Below are 16,527 nucleotides of genomic sequence, written 5' to 3' on the forward strand. Positions count from 1 at the left end.
TCCCAAAGTCGCTGCTAGACGAAAGCACTATGCATCGACTCAGTATTGTGTGTTAGGTACAAGGACAAGAGAGATGTCCTTGTACTAACAACAATACATGGGCACACCACCACCCCTGCCCTTGTACCAGTGCAGAAGCCCCCCAGCCTGACTGTATATTGGATTACAATAGGTACATGGGAGGGGTGAGTTTGTCGGACCAGGTACGTCAGCCATATAACGCCATGCGAATGTCGAGGGTGTAGTACAAGAAGATGGCCGTGCACGTCATGCAGAGAGCAGTGTATGATGCTTACATGCTACATCGAAGTGCAGGCCAGAGGGGAACTTACCTGGAATATCAAGAGGTGGTAGTCAAGCAGTTGATTTTTGGAAGGGAGGAGTGCTAGTACGTCTGGAAGCGAGGCCACAACACGCATTGTAACAGAGCAGCAATTTCCAGGAGAAGTTGCCCAAGCTGCAAGCAAGGGAAGGACACAGAAGAGGTGCAGGGTATGCTCCAAAAGGGGCATAAAAAACAAACTATATACCAGTGTCACACATGCCCCGAGAAAGCAGGGTTATGCATGAAAGATTGTTTCAGGATTTATTACATGTCCCAATATATAATTGTACCATGAACAATGCACTCTCACACAGCTTATACATCATGCCGCATCTTCCCTGCTGAGCTCTGCCATGTGCCCAGGCTTTAGCTTATTGCCGTATTATTATTATATGGGGTATTACCATACCCGGGAGAACCCACATCATGATTCTTGGGGTGTTTGTCTCCCTTGGCAGGAGATGGGCACAAGATTGCATAATGGATATTTTGTACTATGCACTATCCATTATGCATTACCCTTGGGGTCCACAGTTCCCTGGAAAAGAAAACAATGAAACAATGAAATGACCAGCCAAGAATCCTGATTTAAACGCAATAGAAAACCACTGGAAAATGCCTGGTGATAAAGTTATGGCCAAGAAAACCACAACAGTCACAGAACTGTGGAAGAGATTCGGAGAAGAGTGCAGCAAAATAACAAAGCAGTGTGAGACTAGTGATTTCATTCATTCATTGACGTCATTCAAAACAAAGGCCTGTACACTTACTATTTGGTGACTGTTGTAACCTTTAGACAGTAACAGCACAAAAAAGGAAACAAAAAGCAAAATGTAGAACACTTTATTGGATCAATTAAAACAAATTATGATACACTATGACTGTGTGAAGAGAAATGGATAATTTTCTGGAAGGAGTAACCAGTAGTCGGTCGCGCTGCTAATGGCAGAGGTAGGTCTGATTGCTTGACAGTAGAGATGAGCGAGCACTAAAATGCTCGGGTACTCGTTATTCGAGACGAACTTTTCCCGATGCTCGAGTGCTCGTCTCGAGTAACGAGCCCCATTGAAGTCAATGGGAGACTCGAGCATTTTTCAAGGGGACCAAGGCTCTGCACAGGGAAGCTTGGCCAAACACCTGGGAACCTCAGAAAAGGATGGAAACACCACGGAAATGGACAGGAAACAGCAGGGGCAGCATGCATGGATGCCTCTGAGGCTGCTTAATCGCACCATTATGCCAAAATTATGGGCAACAGCATGGCCATGACAGAGTGACCGAATGAGGCTAGATAGCATCTAAAACATGCAATAATTGACCCTGACACTATAGGGGACGGCATGCAGAGGCAGCGGCAGCAGCGGCAGGCTAGAGAGTGTCATGGCGACATACCCTACCATACTCAGGCTTCACCAAAGGAGGTGAGCAAGAAGCGCTGAAATGATTTCCTATGTGAACAAAAGGTTGACGTTATATTTAGTCAATAACACAGCATGGTGGCGACATAGTGACCAAGTTCCATAACGTATCTGGTGAAACACCCAAAAAATGAGCCTGACACAGCTCTTTTGATAAGGGGACGACATGTGGAGGCAGCCATGGAGACGACTTCCATGATTAAGAGCGACAGTATGGGGCATTCATATTGCGCTGCTATGATTGCAACTTCAGGTCTCCAGCATGGCGGCGACAGATGGGCCGAGTTCCACTATGTATCTGGTGAAACACCTGAAAATTCTGCCTGACACAGCTTGTTTGATAAGGGGACGATGTATGGAGGCAGTGAACTAGTAGTAGATTAAAGGTGCTGCAGTTAAAACTATGTTAGTTGGATCTTGAGATGGAGCTGACGCTCCGCTGCCAGGCGAGCTTTCGCCAATCCATGCCCCTGTCTCTAGGCTACTCCTCAAACAGCACTTTTAAGAACCTTTTGTATAAGATGAAGTGTAGTAGCGTTCTTATAAGTTTAGGATATGGCGGGTGAGGGGTATGTAAACAGATGTGCAAGAAGCGCTGAAATAATATCGGTAAATGATAAAAGTTTGCCAGTATATTTTGTGGATTACGCAGCAGGGTGACGAAAAAGTTAACAAGTTTGATGTGGAAGCCATGAAAACAACCCAAAAATCTGCCCGACACAGCTCGTTTGATAAGGGGACGATGTATGGAGGCAGTGAACTAGTAGTAGATTAAAGGTGCTGCAGTTAAAACTATGTTAGTTGGATCTTGAGATGGAGCTTGCGCTCCGCTGCCAGGCGAGCTTTCGCCAATCCAAGCCCCTGTCTCTCGGCTACTCCCCAAACAGCACTTCTAAGAACCTTTTGTATAAGATCAAGTGTAGTAGCGTTCTTATAAGTTTAGGATATGGCGGGTGAGGGGAATGTAAACAGATGCGCAAGAAGCGCTGAAATAATATCGGTAAATGATAAAAGTTTGCCAGTATATTTTGTGGATTACACAGTAGGGTGGCGACAAAGTTAACAAGTTTGATGTGGAAGCCATGAAAACAACCCAAAATTTTGCCCGACACAGCTCGTTTGATAAGGGGACGATGTATGGAGGCAGTGAACTAGTAGTAGATTAAAGGTGCTGCAGTTAAAACTATGTTAGTTGGATCTTGAGATGGAGCTGGCGCTCCGCTGCCAGGCAAGCTTTCGCCAATCCAAGCCCCTGTCTCTAGGCTACTCCCCAAACAGCACTTCTAAGAACCTTTTGTATAAGATCAAGTGTAGTAGCGTTCTTATAAGTTTGGGATATGGCGGGTGAGGGGAATGTAAACAGATGCGCAAGAAGTGCTGAAATAATATCGGTAAATGATAAAAATTTGCCAGTATATTTTGTGGATTACACAGCAGGGTGGCGACAAAGTTAACAAGTTTGATGTGGAATCCATGAAAACAACCCAAAATTCTGCCTGACACAGTTCGTTTGATAAGGAGACCATGTATGGAGGCAGCTATATGGACGACTTTTGGAGGCAGCTATGGCGATGACGTGTGGAGGTAGCAATGGAGACAACATGTGGAGCCAGCTAAAAAGACGACATGTGGAGGCTGCTATGGAGACAATTTAATTTGGATAGTGCATGTGGCAGTCCAAAAAAGTTTTCAAACCAGAGGAGCAAGTAGGTGGTCCTCCAGAAAAATTAAATAAATTGAGTGCCTGTATGTGGCAGTCCAAAAAATTTTCAAACCAGAGGAGCAGGTAGGTGGTCCTCCAGAAAAATTAAATAGATTGAGTGCCTGTATGTGGCACTCCCAAAAATTGCGTAAAACAGAGGACCAGGTAGGTGGCCCTCCAGAAAAATTAAATACATAGATTACTATAGCTACAGCCAGTTGGCCCTGGCAAAAAATAGCCAGTTTCCCATGCTTCAGTGTACAAAGAGGAGGAGAAGGAGGACAATGAGGAGGAGGAGTGCATACATTATTCAGGTTGAGCTTCTTTCACCTGGTGGAGAATGAAAATCCGAAGAAATCCATGCTTTATTCATCTTGATAAGCGTCAGCCTGTCAGCGCTGTCAGTCGACAGGCGTGTACGCTTATCGGTGATGATGCCACCAGCTGCACTGAAAACCCGCTCGGACAACACGCTAGCGGCAGGGCAGGCAAGAACCTCCAAGGCGTACAGCGCCAGTTCGTGCCACATGTCCAGCTTTGAAACCCACTAGTTGTAGGGAGCTGTGTGATCATTTAGGGCGATGGTATGGTCAGCTACGTACTCCCTCACCATCTTTCTGTAAAGATCAGCCCTACTCTGCCGAGACTGGGGACAGGTGACAGTGTCTTGCTGGGGTGACATAAAACTGGCAAAGGCCTTGTAAAGCGTACCCCTGCCAGTGCTGGAAAAGCTGCCTGCTCGCCTACTCTCCCTCGCTACTTGTCCCGCAGAAGTACGCCCTCTGCCGCTAGCGCTGTCAGAAGGGAAATACTGTTTCAGCTTGTGCACCAGGGCCTGCTGGTATTCATGCATTCTCACACTCCTTTCCTCTCCAGGGATGAGAGTGGAAAGATTTTGCTTGTACTGTGGGTCCAGGAGAGTGAATACCCAGTAATCGGTGCTGGAATAAATTCTTTGAACGCGAGGGTCACGGGATAGGCAGCCTAGCATGAAATCTGCCATATGTGCCAGAGTCCCAACGCGCAAGAATTCACTCCCCTCACTGGCCTGACTGCCCATTTCCTCCTCCTCCAACTCCTCCAACTCCTCTTCTTCTGCCCATACACGCTGAACAGTGAAGGACTGAACAATGGTCCCCTCTTCTGTCTCGCCAACATTCTCCTCCACTTCCTCCTCCACCTCCTCCGATATGCGCTGAGAAACAGTCCTAAGGGTGCTTTGGCTATCAACAAGGGAATCTTCTTCCCCCGTCTCTTGTGACGAGCGCAAAGCTTCCGACTTCATGCTGACCAGAGAGTTTTTCAACAGGCCAAGCAGCGGGATGGTGAGGCTGATGATGGCGGCATCGCCACTGACCATCTGTGTTGACTCCTCAAAGTTACTCTGCACCTGACAGATATCAGACATCCACGTCCACTCCTCATTGTAGACTTGATATAAACAAAAAAGAAACGTGTGTAAAAAACGTTTTAACAATAAAAGCAAGGTGTTAGAATGGTGCTCACCTTTCTGGGTTGTACAATCGCAGTTTTTGGTTGGGTTGTTTCGGCGGCCGTCCTGGGTAACGAGGTGGGGCGTTCTCACCCCGTTCGATCTATCAGTTGGTAGTGGTGTGTTCCAGGTTGCTTATCGGCGCCAATAACTCCTTTTAGTTGTATTATTATATAATTGGTTTTATTCATAAGCTGTGTAAAACGCGTTTCGAGCCTGTACTAGGCTCTTCATCAGTTACATATAGCTTCAGAGTTGTAGAAAGACATACAGTTTATAAAAGGTGATTTTTGGCGCGAGATGTCAATGTTCTGACGTCAGAGATGTAAACATAAACAATGTAGTGCTATGATTCATTCATAAAATTCATTCATAAGATTCTAGTAGCTACACTTAAAATACATGCGTTTCTATAAAATGCAGTTCTATATAATTCAATTAATTCATATAATAACGTTGTTAATAAATAAAATGATAGAAGGAGAAGGGAAAAATGGATTTTATAAGATGCGACAATTAGGATACTTTAAAATCCACTAAAATAACAATAAAAATACGATTAAAAAATGACAAAATGTGGTTTGTTTAAGAATGACCTGTGTTTGCAATCAGTAGGTATTTTGCCTCTTGTAGGTTTAAATCAGGTTTGTTCCGTGCATTTGTCTCTGTTCCGTGCATTTCAGCTACGGAAGCCTGGAGGGGTCAAAACAAAACAAAATAAGCGCAGAGTGTCGCAGCGAAGACCGGGCTGCGTTGTGGACTGTACAGGTTGACGAAAGAAGGTTCCTAGGTAAGTTTCTGTGACTTCATTGAAGCCATCCGGTTTTAGGGTTTTTAGACGATACATCCAGTATATTTCTCTCTTTTTAAGTACTCCGAATCTGTTATTCACATCGTAACTGATGTGGTCGATAGGCATAATTGAAATTTTCCCTTCTCCTTTGTGTTTAAGTGTACAATGTTTTGATAGCCCATGAGTAAGAATTTTGTGTTTAATGTTATATCGATGTTGGTTTACTCGACAATGAAGTACTTGAGTAGCCCTTCCGACATACTGCAAGCCACATTGGCATTCGATGAGATAAATGACATATTGGCTGGTACAATTTAAATGGGCTTTAAGGTTGAAAGTTTCCATAGTATTATTTGATCTAAAGGTGTCAGAGGTCTTAATGATTCTGCAACAAAGGCATTGGGATTTACCACATCTGGAGCTTCCTTTTCTGGCTGTTGGTGCTATCTGATGTCTATATTGTTTGGGAATACTTGGGGCTAACAGATTTTTTTATTGTAAACGGGCCCCCACAATAAAAAATCTGTTAGCCCCAAGTATTCCCAAACAATATAGACATCAGATAGCACCAACAGCCAGAAAAGGAAGCTCCAGATGTGGTAAATCCCAATGCCTTTGTTGCAGAATCATTAAGACCTCTGACACCTTTAGATCAAATAATACTATGGAAACTTTCAACCTTAAAGCCCATTTAAATTGTACCAGCCAATATGTCATTTATCTCATCGAATTTCAATGTGGCTTGCAGTATGTCGGAAGGACTACTCAAGCACTTCATTGTCGAGTAAACCAACATCGATATAACATTAAACACAAAATTCTTACTCATGGGCTATCAAAACATTGTACACTTAAACACAAAGGAAAAGGGAAAATTTCAATTATGCCTATCGACCACATCAGTTACGATGTGAATAACAGATTCGGAGTACTTAAAAAGAGAGAAATATACTGGATGTATCGTCTAAAAACCCTAAAACCAGATGGCCTCAATGAAGTCACAGAAACAATACTTACCTAGGAACCTTCTTTCGTCAACCTGTACAGTCCACAACGCAGCCCGGTCTTCGCCGCAACGCTCTGCGCTTGTTTTGACCCCTCCAGGCTTCCGTAGCTGAAATGCACGGAACGGAACGGAGACAAATGCACGGAACAAACCTGATTTACACCTACAAGAGGCAAAATACCTACTGATTGCAAACACAGGTCATTCTTAAACAAACCACATTTTGTCATTTTTTAATCGTATTTTTATTGTTATTTTAGTGGATTTTAAAGTATCCTAATTGTCGCATCTTATAAAATCCATTTTTCCCTTCTCCTTCTATCATTTTATTTATTAACAACGTTATTATATGAATTAATTTAATTATATAGAACTGCATTTTATAGAAACGCATGTATTTTAAGTGTAGCTACTAGAATCTTATGAATGAATTTTATGAATGAATCATAGCACTACATTGTTTATGTTTACATCTCTGACGTCAGAACATTGACATCTCGCGCCAAAAATAACCTTTTATAAACTGTATGTCTTTCTACAACTCTGAAGCTATATGTAACTGATGAAGAGCCTAATACAGGCTCGAAACGCGTTTTACACAGCTTATGAATAAAACCAATTATATAATAATACAACTAAACAGAGTTATTGGTGCCGATAAGCAACCTGGAACACACCACTACCATTGTAGACTTGAGGAAGCTGACTGACCTGACTACCAGTTCTGGTGGAAGTTGACATCTGGCAGTCTACAATCGCTCTGCGCTGCTGGTAGACTCTGGATAACATGGTTAATGTTGAATTCCACCTCGTGGGCACGTCACACAACAGTAGGTGAGCGGGCAGTTGGAGGCGGCGCTGCGCTGCCCTGAGAGTGGTAGCATCTGTGCTGGACTTCCTGAAATGCGTACAGATGCGGCGCCAGCCACAGATCAGTCTCCGCCGTGATGCCCTGTAATAGCTCTTGGGCGGTGTGCCTTTTATCGCCTAGGCTCAGCAGTTTGAGCACCGCTTGCTGTCGCTTAGCGATGGCACTGCTGCTGTGCCTAGAGCTACCGACTGATTGCGCCATGCCCACGGATGGTAATTCGGAGGAGGAGGAGGTAGAGGAGGGGCGGGAGGAGGAGGAGGCATAGTAGGCCTTTGAGACCTGGACCGAGGTAGGCCCCGCAATCCTCGGCGTCGGCAGTATATGAGCAGCCCCAGGGTCAGACTCGGTCCCAGCCTCCACCAAGTTAACCCAATGTGCCGTCAGCGATATATAGTGGCCCTGCCCGGCAGCACTCGTCCACGTGTCTGTGGTCAGGTGGACCTTGTCAGAAACGGCGTTGGTCAGGGCACGGATGATGTTCTCTGACACGTGCTTGTGCAGGGCTGGGACGGCACATCGGGAAAAGTAGTGGCGGCTGGGGACCGAATACCGAGGGGTGGCCGCCGCCATGAGGTTTCGAAAGGCCTCGGTCTCTACCAGCCTATAGTGCAGCATCTCCAGGCTAAGCAACTTGGAGATGTGGACGTTGAGGGCTTGGGCGTGTGGGTGGGTTGCGCTATACTTCCTTTTGCGCTCCAGCGTCTGGGGTATGGAGAGCTGAACGCTGGTGGATGCTGTGGAGGATCGTGGAGGCGAAGATGGGGTTTTCGCACGGGAGGTGTTTGGGCCGTGGTCCTGGGCAGGGGGCTGACTAGCAGATGACACAGGGGAAGGAGCAGTGGTGTGCCCGGCCGGAGGTGAACGGGCTTGGTGCCATTGAGTGGGGTGTTTAGCATTCATATGCCTGCTCATACTGGTGGTAGTTAAGCTAGTAGTGGTGGAACCCCTGCTGATCCTGGTTTGGCAAAGGTTGCACACCACAGTCCGTCGCTCATCCGGTGTTTCTTTAAAGAACCTCCAGACTTCTGAAAATCTAGCCCTCGCCACGGGAGCTTGACTACGGGCAACATTTGGCGCTGATGCACCAGCTCTGGCCCTGCCTCTCCGTCTGGCCCCACCACTGCCTCTTCCAACCTGTTCTGCTATAGGACTCGCCTCCGTCTCAGAAGCACTGTGTTCACCCGGCCTATCAACCCAGCTTGGGTCTGTCACCTCATCATCCTCCGATCCCTCAGTCTTCTCCCCCCTCGGACTTCCTGCCCTGACAACTTCACCACTGTCTGACAACCGTGTCTCCTCATCGTCCGACACCTCTTTACACACTTCTTCCACTACGTCAATAATGTCATCATCACCCACAGACTGCGACTGGTGGAAAACCTGGGCATCGGAAAATTGCTCAGCAGCAACCGGTTTGTGACTGTGGGAAGGGTCCAGAAAACAGTTCCTCAGAGTATGCCTGTTCAAATGCCAAATTTTGCTGGGAGGGGGCAGACTGGGGGGAAGAAGGCTGAGGTGGAGGAGCTGGAGGAGTGCTGATTTCGGTGACATGGGTGGACTGCGTGGAAGACTGACTGGTGGACAAATGGCTAGAAGCATTGTCCGCAATCCACGACATCACCTCTTCGCACTGTTCTGGCCTCAACAGTGCTCTACCACGAGTCCCAGTAACTGGAGACATGATGAACCTAGGGAGTGTAGCTCTGCGGCATTCCCCTGCTCCCTCATCAGCAGGTGGTGTCTCACCCCGCCCAGGACCACGGCCTCTGACCCCTGCAGTAGTTGGACGCCCACGTCCACGCCCTCGTCCTCTACCCCTAGCCCTCGGGTTAAACATTTTCAAAATTAAAGTGTAAACTTAAATTTTTTTTTTTTTGTGTTTTTTTTTTTTAAACAAAACGATGCTATCCTATTGCTATGGCTAGTTTCTAACCTACACTGACAGTACACAACTGGATTTTGTGCTGTGCCAGATGACTTTGAGTTATAAGAGAAATAAACGTAAAAAAAAAAAAAATCAGCAGACTCGGCGTAATTCAAACCCCTAATAAATTGTCCCACTTCGGTGTTTGAGGTGGATATGTGTGTCACTAAGAGCTAAACACAACGGTCGCAAGTCCCCCTGCAAATTCCTCACAATATGGTACTAGCTGCACTACAAGCTGCAAGCTGCAAGCCGCAAGCCCAGCCACAAGCAAACCAAAAAAAAAGGAAAATATAACACTATTGTAGGCCTAAATAAGCCATTGGGGTTCTCCTATGGCTATTTTCTAGCCCACACTCAAAGCACACTGCTTTGGCAGATTAATGTGAGTTCTAAAAAGAAATAAACGTAAAAAAAATATATCAGCAGACTCGGCGTAATTCAAATCAAACCCCTAATAAATTGTCCCACTTCGGTGTTTGAGGTGGATATGTGTGTCACTAAGAGCTAAACACAACGGTCGCAAGTCCCCCTGCAAATTCCTCACAATATGGTACTAGCTGCACTACTAATGCCAGCAAGCCCAGCCACAAGCAAACTAAAAAAAAAGGAAAATATATAACGCTATTGTAGGCCTAAATAAGCCGTTGGGGTTCTCCTATGGCTATTTTCTAGCCCACACTCAAAGCACACTGCTTTGGCAGATTAATGTGAGTTCTAAGAAAAAATAAACGGAAAAAAAAATAAATCAGCAGACTCAGCGTAATTCAAATCAAACCCCTATTAAATTGTCCCACTTCGGTGTTTGAGGTGGATATGTGTGTCACTAAGAGCTAAACACAACGGTCGCAAGTCTCCCTGCAAATTCCTCACAATATGGTACTAGCTGCACTACTAATGCCAGCAAGCCCAGCCACAAGCAAACCAAAAAAAAAGGAAAATATAACGCTATTGTATTGTATTGAGGTGGATATGTGTGTCACTAAGAGCTAAACACAAGTCTCCCTGCAAATTCCTCACAATATGGTACTAGCTGCACTACTAATGCCAGCAAGCCCAGCCACAAGCAAACCAAAAAAAAAGGAAAATATAACGCTATTGTATTGTATTGAGGTGGATATGTGTGTCACTAAGAGCTAAACACAAGTCTCCCTGCAAATTCCTCACAGTATGGTACTAGCTGCACCACTAATGCCAGCAAGCGCAGCCACAAGCAAACCAAAAAAAAGGAAAATATAACGCTATTGTATTGTATTGAGGTGGATATGTGTGTCACTAAGAGCTAAACACAAGTCTCCCTGCAAATTCCTCACAATATGGTACTAGCTGCACTACTAGTGCCAGCAAGCCCAGCCACAAGCAAACCAAAAAAAAAGGAAAATAAAACGTTATTGTAGCCCTAAGAAGGACTGTTGGGTTCTTGTAGAATCACTCCTGCCTAACACTATTCTAATAGAACACCCTAACGCTTTCCCTGACCAGCAGCAGCTCTCACCCTAGCGGCATCCAGACAGAGAATGACGCGAGCAGCGCGGGCAGGGGCTAGTCTATTCCAGGGTCACCTGATCTGGCCAGCCAACCACTGCTATCGACGTGTAAGGGTACCACGTCATGCTGGGTGGAGTGCAGAGTCTCCTGGCTTGTGATTGGCTCTGTTTCTGGCCGCCAAAAAGCAAAACGGCGGGAGATGCCATTTTCTCGAGCGGGCGAAGTATTCGTCCAAGCAACGAGCAGTTTCGAGTACGCTAATGCTCGAACGAGCATCAAGCTCGGACGAGTGTGTTCGCTCATCTCTACTTGACAGTGATACAAGTAGAAATGGAAACAGGTACTGTGTGTGATTTTATAGGGGGTTCCCTGGTGACAGGTTCTACCCCTCTTGAACACAAAGGTCCCCACAACATGGGCATTGTTCTCTTTGTTTTGAAAGCAGGAATGACATTTGATATTGTATTATGGATTGTTAAATATTTTATATAATTTACATGCAATATGAACGTTGTCGAGAACTTCTACTTTACTTACAATTCACTGCTCTGCATCAGTTCAATGAGGTCTATAAAAAGAACATCTCTATTTCTCTCACAGAATCCTTCCACATCATATGAGACCTAAGGAGAACATTTTTGGATGTTTAGGCATGCATATACAATATGGAGTTATTAAGTTAGCGCCAATGTCGCGTTTAAGTGTTCAATATAGTCTTGAATTTACTTTTACTTCACTTGAATGACATATGCATAATACTTACTTTACCAGCATAGTGGTGGATAACAAAGCCAGAATTCCAGTTGTTGAAATGCTCATGAGTACCGACAGCTGCCTGGAGTTTTTGTAATAAGGTTTGATCTGCACCTCCACTTGTGGCATGCATAGTTGCACACACATCATCCAGCACACTCATTATACCTGGTGGATTCTGGGTGTATAGAAGACTATTGATTATGAATGGGCATAATACATATTTGAATAGGACCTTCCTACACCTACCACAACTCTTTACTTTCATGAATCGGTGTGGCCCCACAAATGCTATACGGTGGGGTAGCACCTATTAAAGCAGGGCTGGGCATGATGTGTCCCATGGACCACATCTGGTCTGCTGAATATTATTGAAAGGCTGTGTGACTGCCACGATAGCGGTGGCAAGTCCTGGGACCACGATTGTGGGAGGAGGGCATGTTGGACTGGGGCCTGTGCCAGTACACTCCAGGACCAGGAGTCATGCTCCTGGCTTGTGCGCTGGAGGGAGAATTATAAAAGGTGGCAAAATGTAAAGGGCATGATGGGTGGGGGGGGGCATAATAGAGGGGATAAAAGAAAAGGGGGCATATAGATGGGGCATAAGGAGAAGGCGCATAATGGATGGGCATAAGGAGAAGGGGCATAAATTAGGTAGTATTATAAATGGGGCATAATAAGAGGGGCCATTCTAAAGGAGTGGGTTCAAATTACAGGGCACATGTATTTCCATAAACCTTTTTCTCTTTGTAAGTTGTACTAATTTTAAAATACTGGTGAAAAAATACTGACTAAAATGATGCCATATGATCAAGTGTAGATCTAAAGATTAAAGTTTGTATATTTGTTAACTCACCACCTTGTTCTCAATGAGGTCACACACCACTTTGTTGTTAAAATACTGAATAGGGGACCATTTTATCCCTTCTGCAACATATTCTTCCTGTAAATAAATATGCAGTTTATAGTCTATTTTCAATTGTCACAGGTAATTCATAGGTTATTTTGCCAATTTTTTTTAAAATTAATTATAGAGACCTATACCCCTTTAAATTATTACTATTCGAATACATAGACAATGGCCCATTTTTATTAAACAACCTGAACCAGTTTTTGTACTTAAAAGAACATGCAATTTTCTTGCAGAGGACTCTACAAAGTTTTTGCAGCAGTTTTGTGGCTGCTCTGTGTCGACTGTGTCAAAATTCTGCACCTAAAGGGGCATGTTAGTGCAGAGTTGCACCGTGCGCCACATTTGTGTCTAAAGAGCATAGCACATACCTTTTTCTTCTTTAACTGGTGCAAAATATTTACAATTTTATTGCCTTCACAATACTGTATACAACAAACAGTATCATATAGAAAGCAGGCCAAAATTGTACGACGTTTCGGGCCTCTCGACCTTTGTCAATTTAGATTTGACAAAGATCTCACTTGACAAAGGTTGAGAGGACTGAAACATCATACAGTTTGTACCTGCTTTCTATATGATACTGTTTGGTGTATGCATTACGGTAAAGGCAATACAATTGTAAATATTTTGCACCAATAAAAGAAGAAAAAGTTTTTCTATCGGTGTGTGCCATGTGCTTTGATATATACTATTTGGATTGAGAAACCTACATGAGCACCACCACTACCAGAGAGTAGTTTGCTTCACAAACATTTGTGTCTAAAGACAGAAATGTGGCACATGTGGTGCACTTAGTTTAACCGGTTCGCGACCACCCGCCGTGTATTCATGGCGGCGGTCGCGTTCCGATGCATGGAGAGGTCTCGCGGGCCGAGCCCTCTCCATAGCCGGTAAGTCTCTGCTGCATATCCGTCGGGTTAACCCATTCATTACAATGTGCTATCAGCACATTGTAATGTATGAGGAGTAAAATCCCCATATACTGCCATACTGTAGTATGGCAGTATATGGTAGGATCGATCAGACAACCTAGGGTTAAAGTACCCTAGGGAGTCTGAAAAATAGTAAAAATAAAAAAAAAGTTAAAAAAAATTATAATAAAAAAACCTAAAAATTCAAATCACCCCCCTTTCCCTAGAACTGATATAAATAAACAGTAAAAATCATAAACACATTAGGTATCGCCGCGTCCGAAAATGCCTGATCTGTCAAAATATAATAACGGTTTTTCACTGCGTTTAACCCCGTAACGGAAAATCACGTCCAAAGTCAAAACTGGCACTTTTTTGCCATTTAAAAAAAAATTAAAAATTCTATAAAAAGTGATCAAAAGGTCGTACAGTCCTAAAAATAATATCATTGAAAACATCATCAAAAGTCGCAAAAGATGACACCACCCTCAACTCCATACAATGAAGTATGGAAAAGTTATAAACACAAGAAGACAGCAAAATAAAAAAAAAATTTTGTTCATGAGGTTTTAATTTTTGTAAATGTATGAAAACATTATAAAACCTATACAAATTTGGTATCCCTGTAATCGTACTGACCCAAAGAATAAATTAGATGCGTCCTTTGTGGCGTGAAGTTAAAGCCGTAATATCCAAGCCCACAAGAATACGACACAAATGCGTTTTTTCACCATTTTCACTGCATTTGGAATTTTTTTCTTGCTTCCCAGTACATGGCATGGGATATTCAATGCGATCACTATGAAGTGCAATTTGTTACGCAAAAAACGAGCCATCACATAGCTTTTTACGTGTAAAAATAAAAAAGTTATAGATTTTTGAAGGTGGGGAGTGAAAAATGGAAATGAAAAAACGGGAAAGAGCCCGGTCCTTAACCGGTTAAGCAAGATTGGCACATGCAGGTTGCACTAGATTATTGAAATGCGACTGTCACAATCGTGAGGCGAATTGCACTTCATTTTTATCTACAAAATAGCTCTATACACTCACCGGCCACTTTATTAGGTACACCTGTCCAACTGCTCGTTAACACTTAATTTCTAATCAGCCAATCACATGGCGGCAACTCAGTGCATTTAGGCATGTAGACATGGTCAAGACAATCTCCTGCAGTTCAAACCGAGCATCAGTATGTGGAAGAAAGGTGATTTGAGTGCCTTTGAACGTGGCATGGTTGTTGGTGCCAGAAGGGCTGGTCTGAGTATTTCAGAAACTGCTGGTCTACTGGGATTTTCACGCACAACCATCTCTAGGGTTTACAGAGAATGGTCCGAAAAAGAAAAAACATCCAGTGAGCAGCAGTTCTGTGGGCGGAAATGCCTTGTTTATGCCAGAGGTCAGAGGAGAATGAGCAGACTGGTTCGAGCTGATAGAAAGGCAACAGTGACTCAAATCGCCACCTGTTACAACCAAGGTAGGCAGAAAAGCATCTCTGAACGCACAGTACGTCGAACTTTGAGGCAGATGGGCTACAGCAGCCGAAGACCACACCGGGTGCCACTCCTTTCAGCTAAGAACAGGAAACTGATGCTACAATTTGCACAAGCTCATCGAAATTGGACAGTAGAAGATTGGAAAAACGTTGCCTGGTCTGATGAGTCTCGATTTCTGCTGCGACATTCGGATGGTAGGGTCAGAATTAGGCGTCAACAACATGAAAGCATGGATCCATCCTGCCTTGTATCAACGGTTCAGGCTGGTGGTGGTGGTGTCATGGTGTGGGGAGCAGTGATTTTCAACCTTTTTTGAGCCACGGCACACTTTATATACTTAGAAAATCCTGGGGCACACCACCAACCAAAATAGCACAAAATGACAACTATACATATAGTTAATACTATAGATTCTAAATTTATTTTACTCAGTGTGAAACCTGGGCCTGTTTCGATAAACACAAAAGGGATATCCTGGCAGGAATGCTGGAAAGACACACGAAGCTCTTCCTCAACAGTTCTCAGTTTATCCCTGTTTTTATTATATGGTGCTGATTATTATGTGGCTCATATACTGCAAAATAAAGGGGTACAATGAGAAGTACTATGGCCATGAGGCCAGAGTACAAGTGCCAGCTCATATGCTCAGCATGTGAGCTGGTACTTGTAGTACTCCAGCCTCATGACTATAGTATTTCTCATTTTACATTTCTCATTGTTATATGCAGTATACTGCTGGAGTACTAAAAGTACCAGCTCATATGCTGAGTATTCTGCCAACAGTTCATATAGTCAGCATTATTGGTGGGCATTACCTTGGCGGTGGGCAAATTCGAGAGTCTCTCCGCTCTCAGGATGATGCTCCGGCCTCGGTGACGTCATTTTGTCGTGCGAAGTTCAAATCTTGCGCATGTGTTATTGTACACGTCTCCTACATTGTAAGAAGCCCTGACTGCGCATCGCTGTGCATTGCCGGGAAACAAAACACAGGGGGCACCATAGTTTGGGGAACTTTCCCCGCGGCACACCCGACCATGTGTCACGGCACACTAGTGTGCCACAGCACACTGGTTGAAAATCACTGGTCTAGTGGAACGAAGCGGGGCTGCCCTCGCTCCCCTCTCCTCTTCGAAATTTTTATTGAACCTTTAGCCATTAAGATCAGGACTACCAAAAGCATTAGGGGAGAGTAGGAAGCAAAGATAAATTATGTATGTACCGTATTTTCCGGGCCATTAGGCGCACCGGAATATAAGGCGCATTAGTCCGATGCGTCTTATATATGTAATAATTCCATATATAAGGCGCATCGGACTATAAGGCGCAGGGTCCGGGGGCGTGGCGGAGGTCCGGGGGCGGAGCGGAGACCCGACGGGACGAGACGCGACGCCGAGACGCGACGCGGAACGCGGGGAAGGTGAGGGGAAGGTGGAGGATG

At 44.5% G+C, this 16,527-nt stretch overlaps 1 protein-coding gene across 2 annotated transcripts in view; it reads right to left on the reverse strand.

Moving 5' to 3' along the window:
- The window catches only part of LOC140066978 (unconventional myosin-If-like), a 255,331-nt gene that overhangs the window by 109,546 nt on the left and 129,258 nt on the right, over nucleotides 1-16,527 (reverse strand). For both annotated transcript variants that reach the window (XM_072113886.1, XM_072113887.1), the window contains 3 exons: nucleotides 12,629-12,715; nucleotides 11,783-11,950; nucleotides 11,557-11,642 (listed from right to left, as the gene is read on the reverse strand). In XM_072113886.1, the coding sequence (XP_071969987.1) occupies nucleotides 11,557-11,642; nucleotides 11,783-11,950; nucleotides 12,629-12,715 (341 nt within the window). The remainder of the gene's footprint in view (nucleotides 1-11,556; nucleotides 11,643-11,782; nucleotides 11,951-12,628; nucleotides 12,716-16,527) is intronic.

Source organism: Engystomops pustulosus, chromosome 1 (assembly GCF_040894005.1).
Source record: "Engystomops pustulosus chromosome 1, aEngPut4.maternal, whole genome shotgun sequence".
NCBI classification, from domain to species: Eukaryota; Metazoa; Chordata; class Amphibia; order Anura; family Leptodactylidae; genus Engystomops; species Engystomops pustulosus.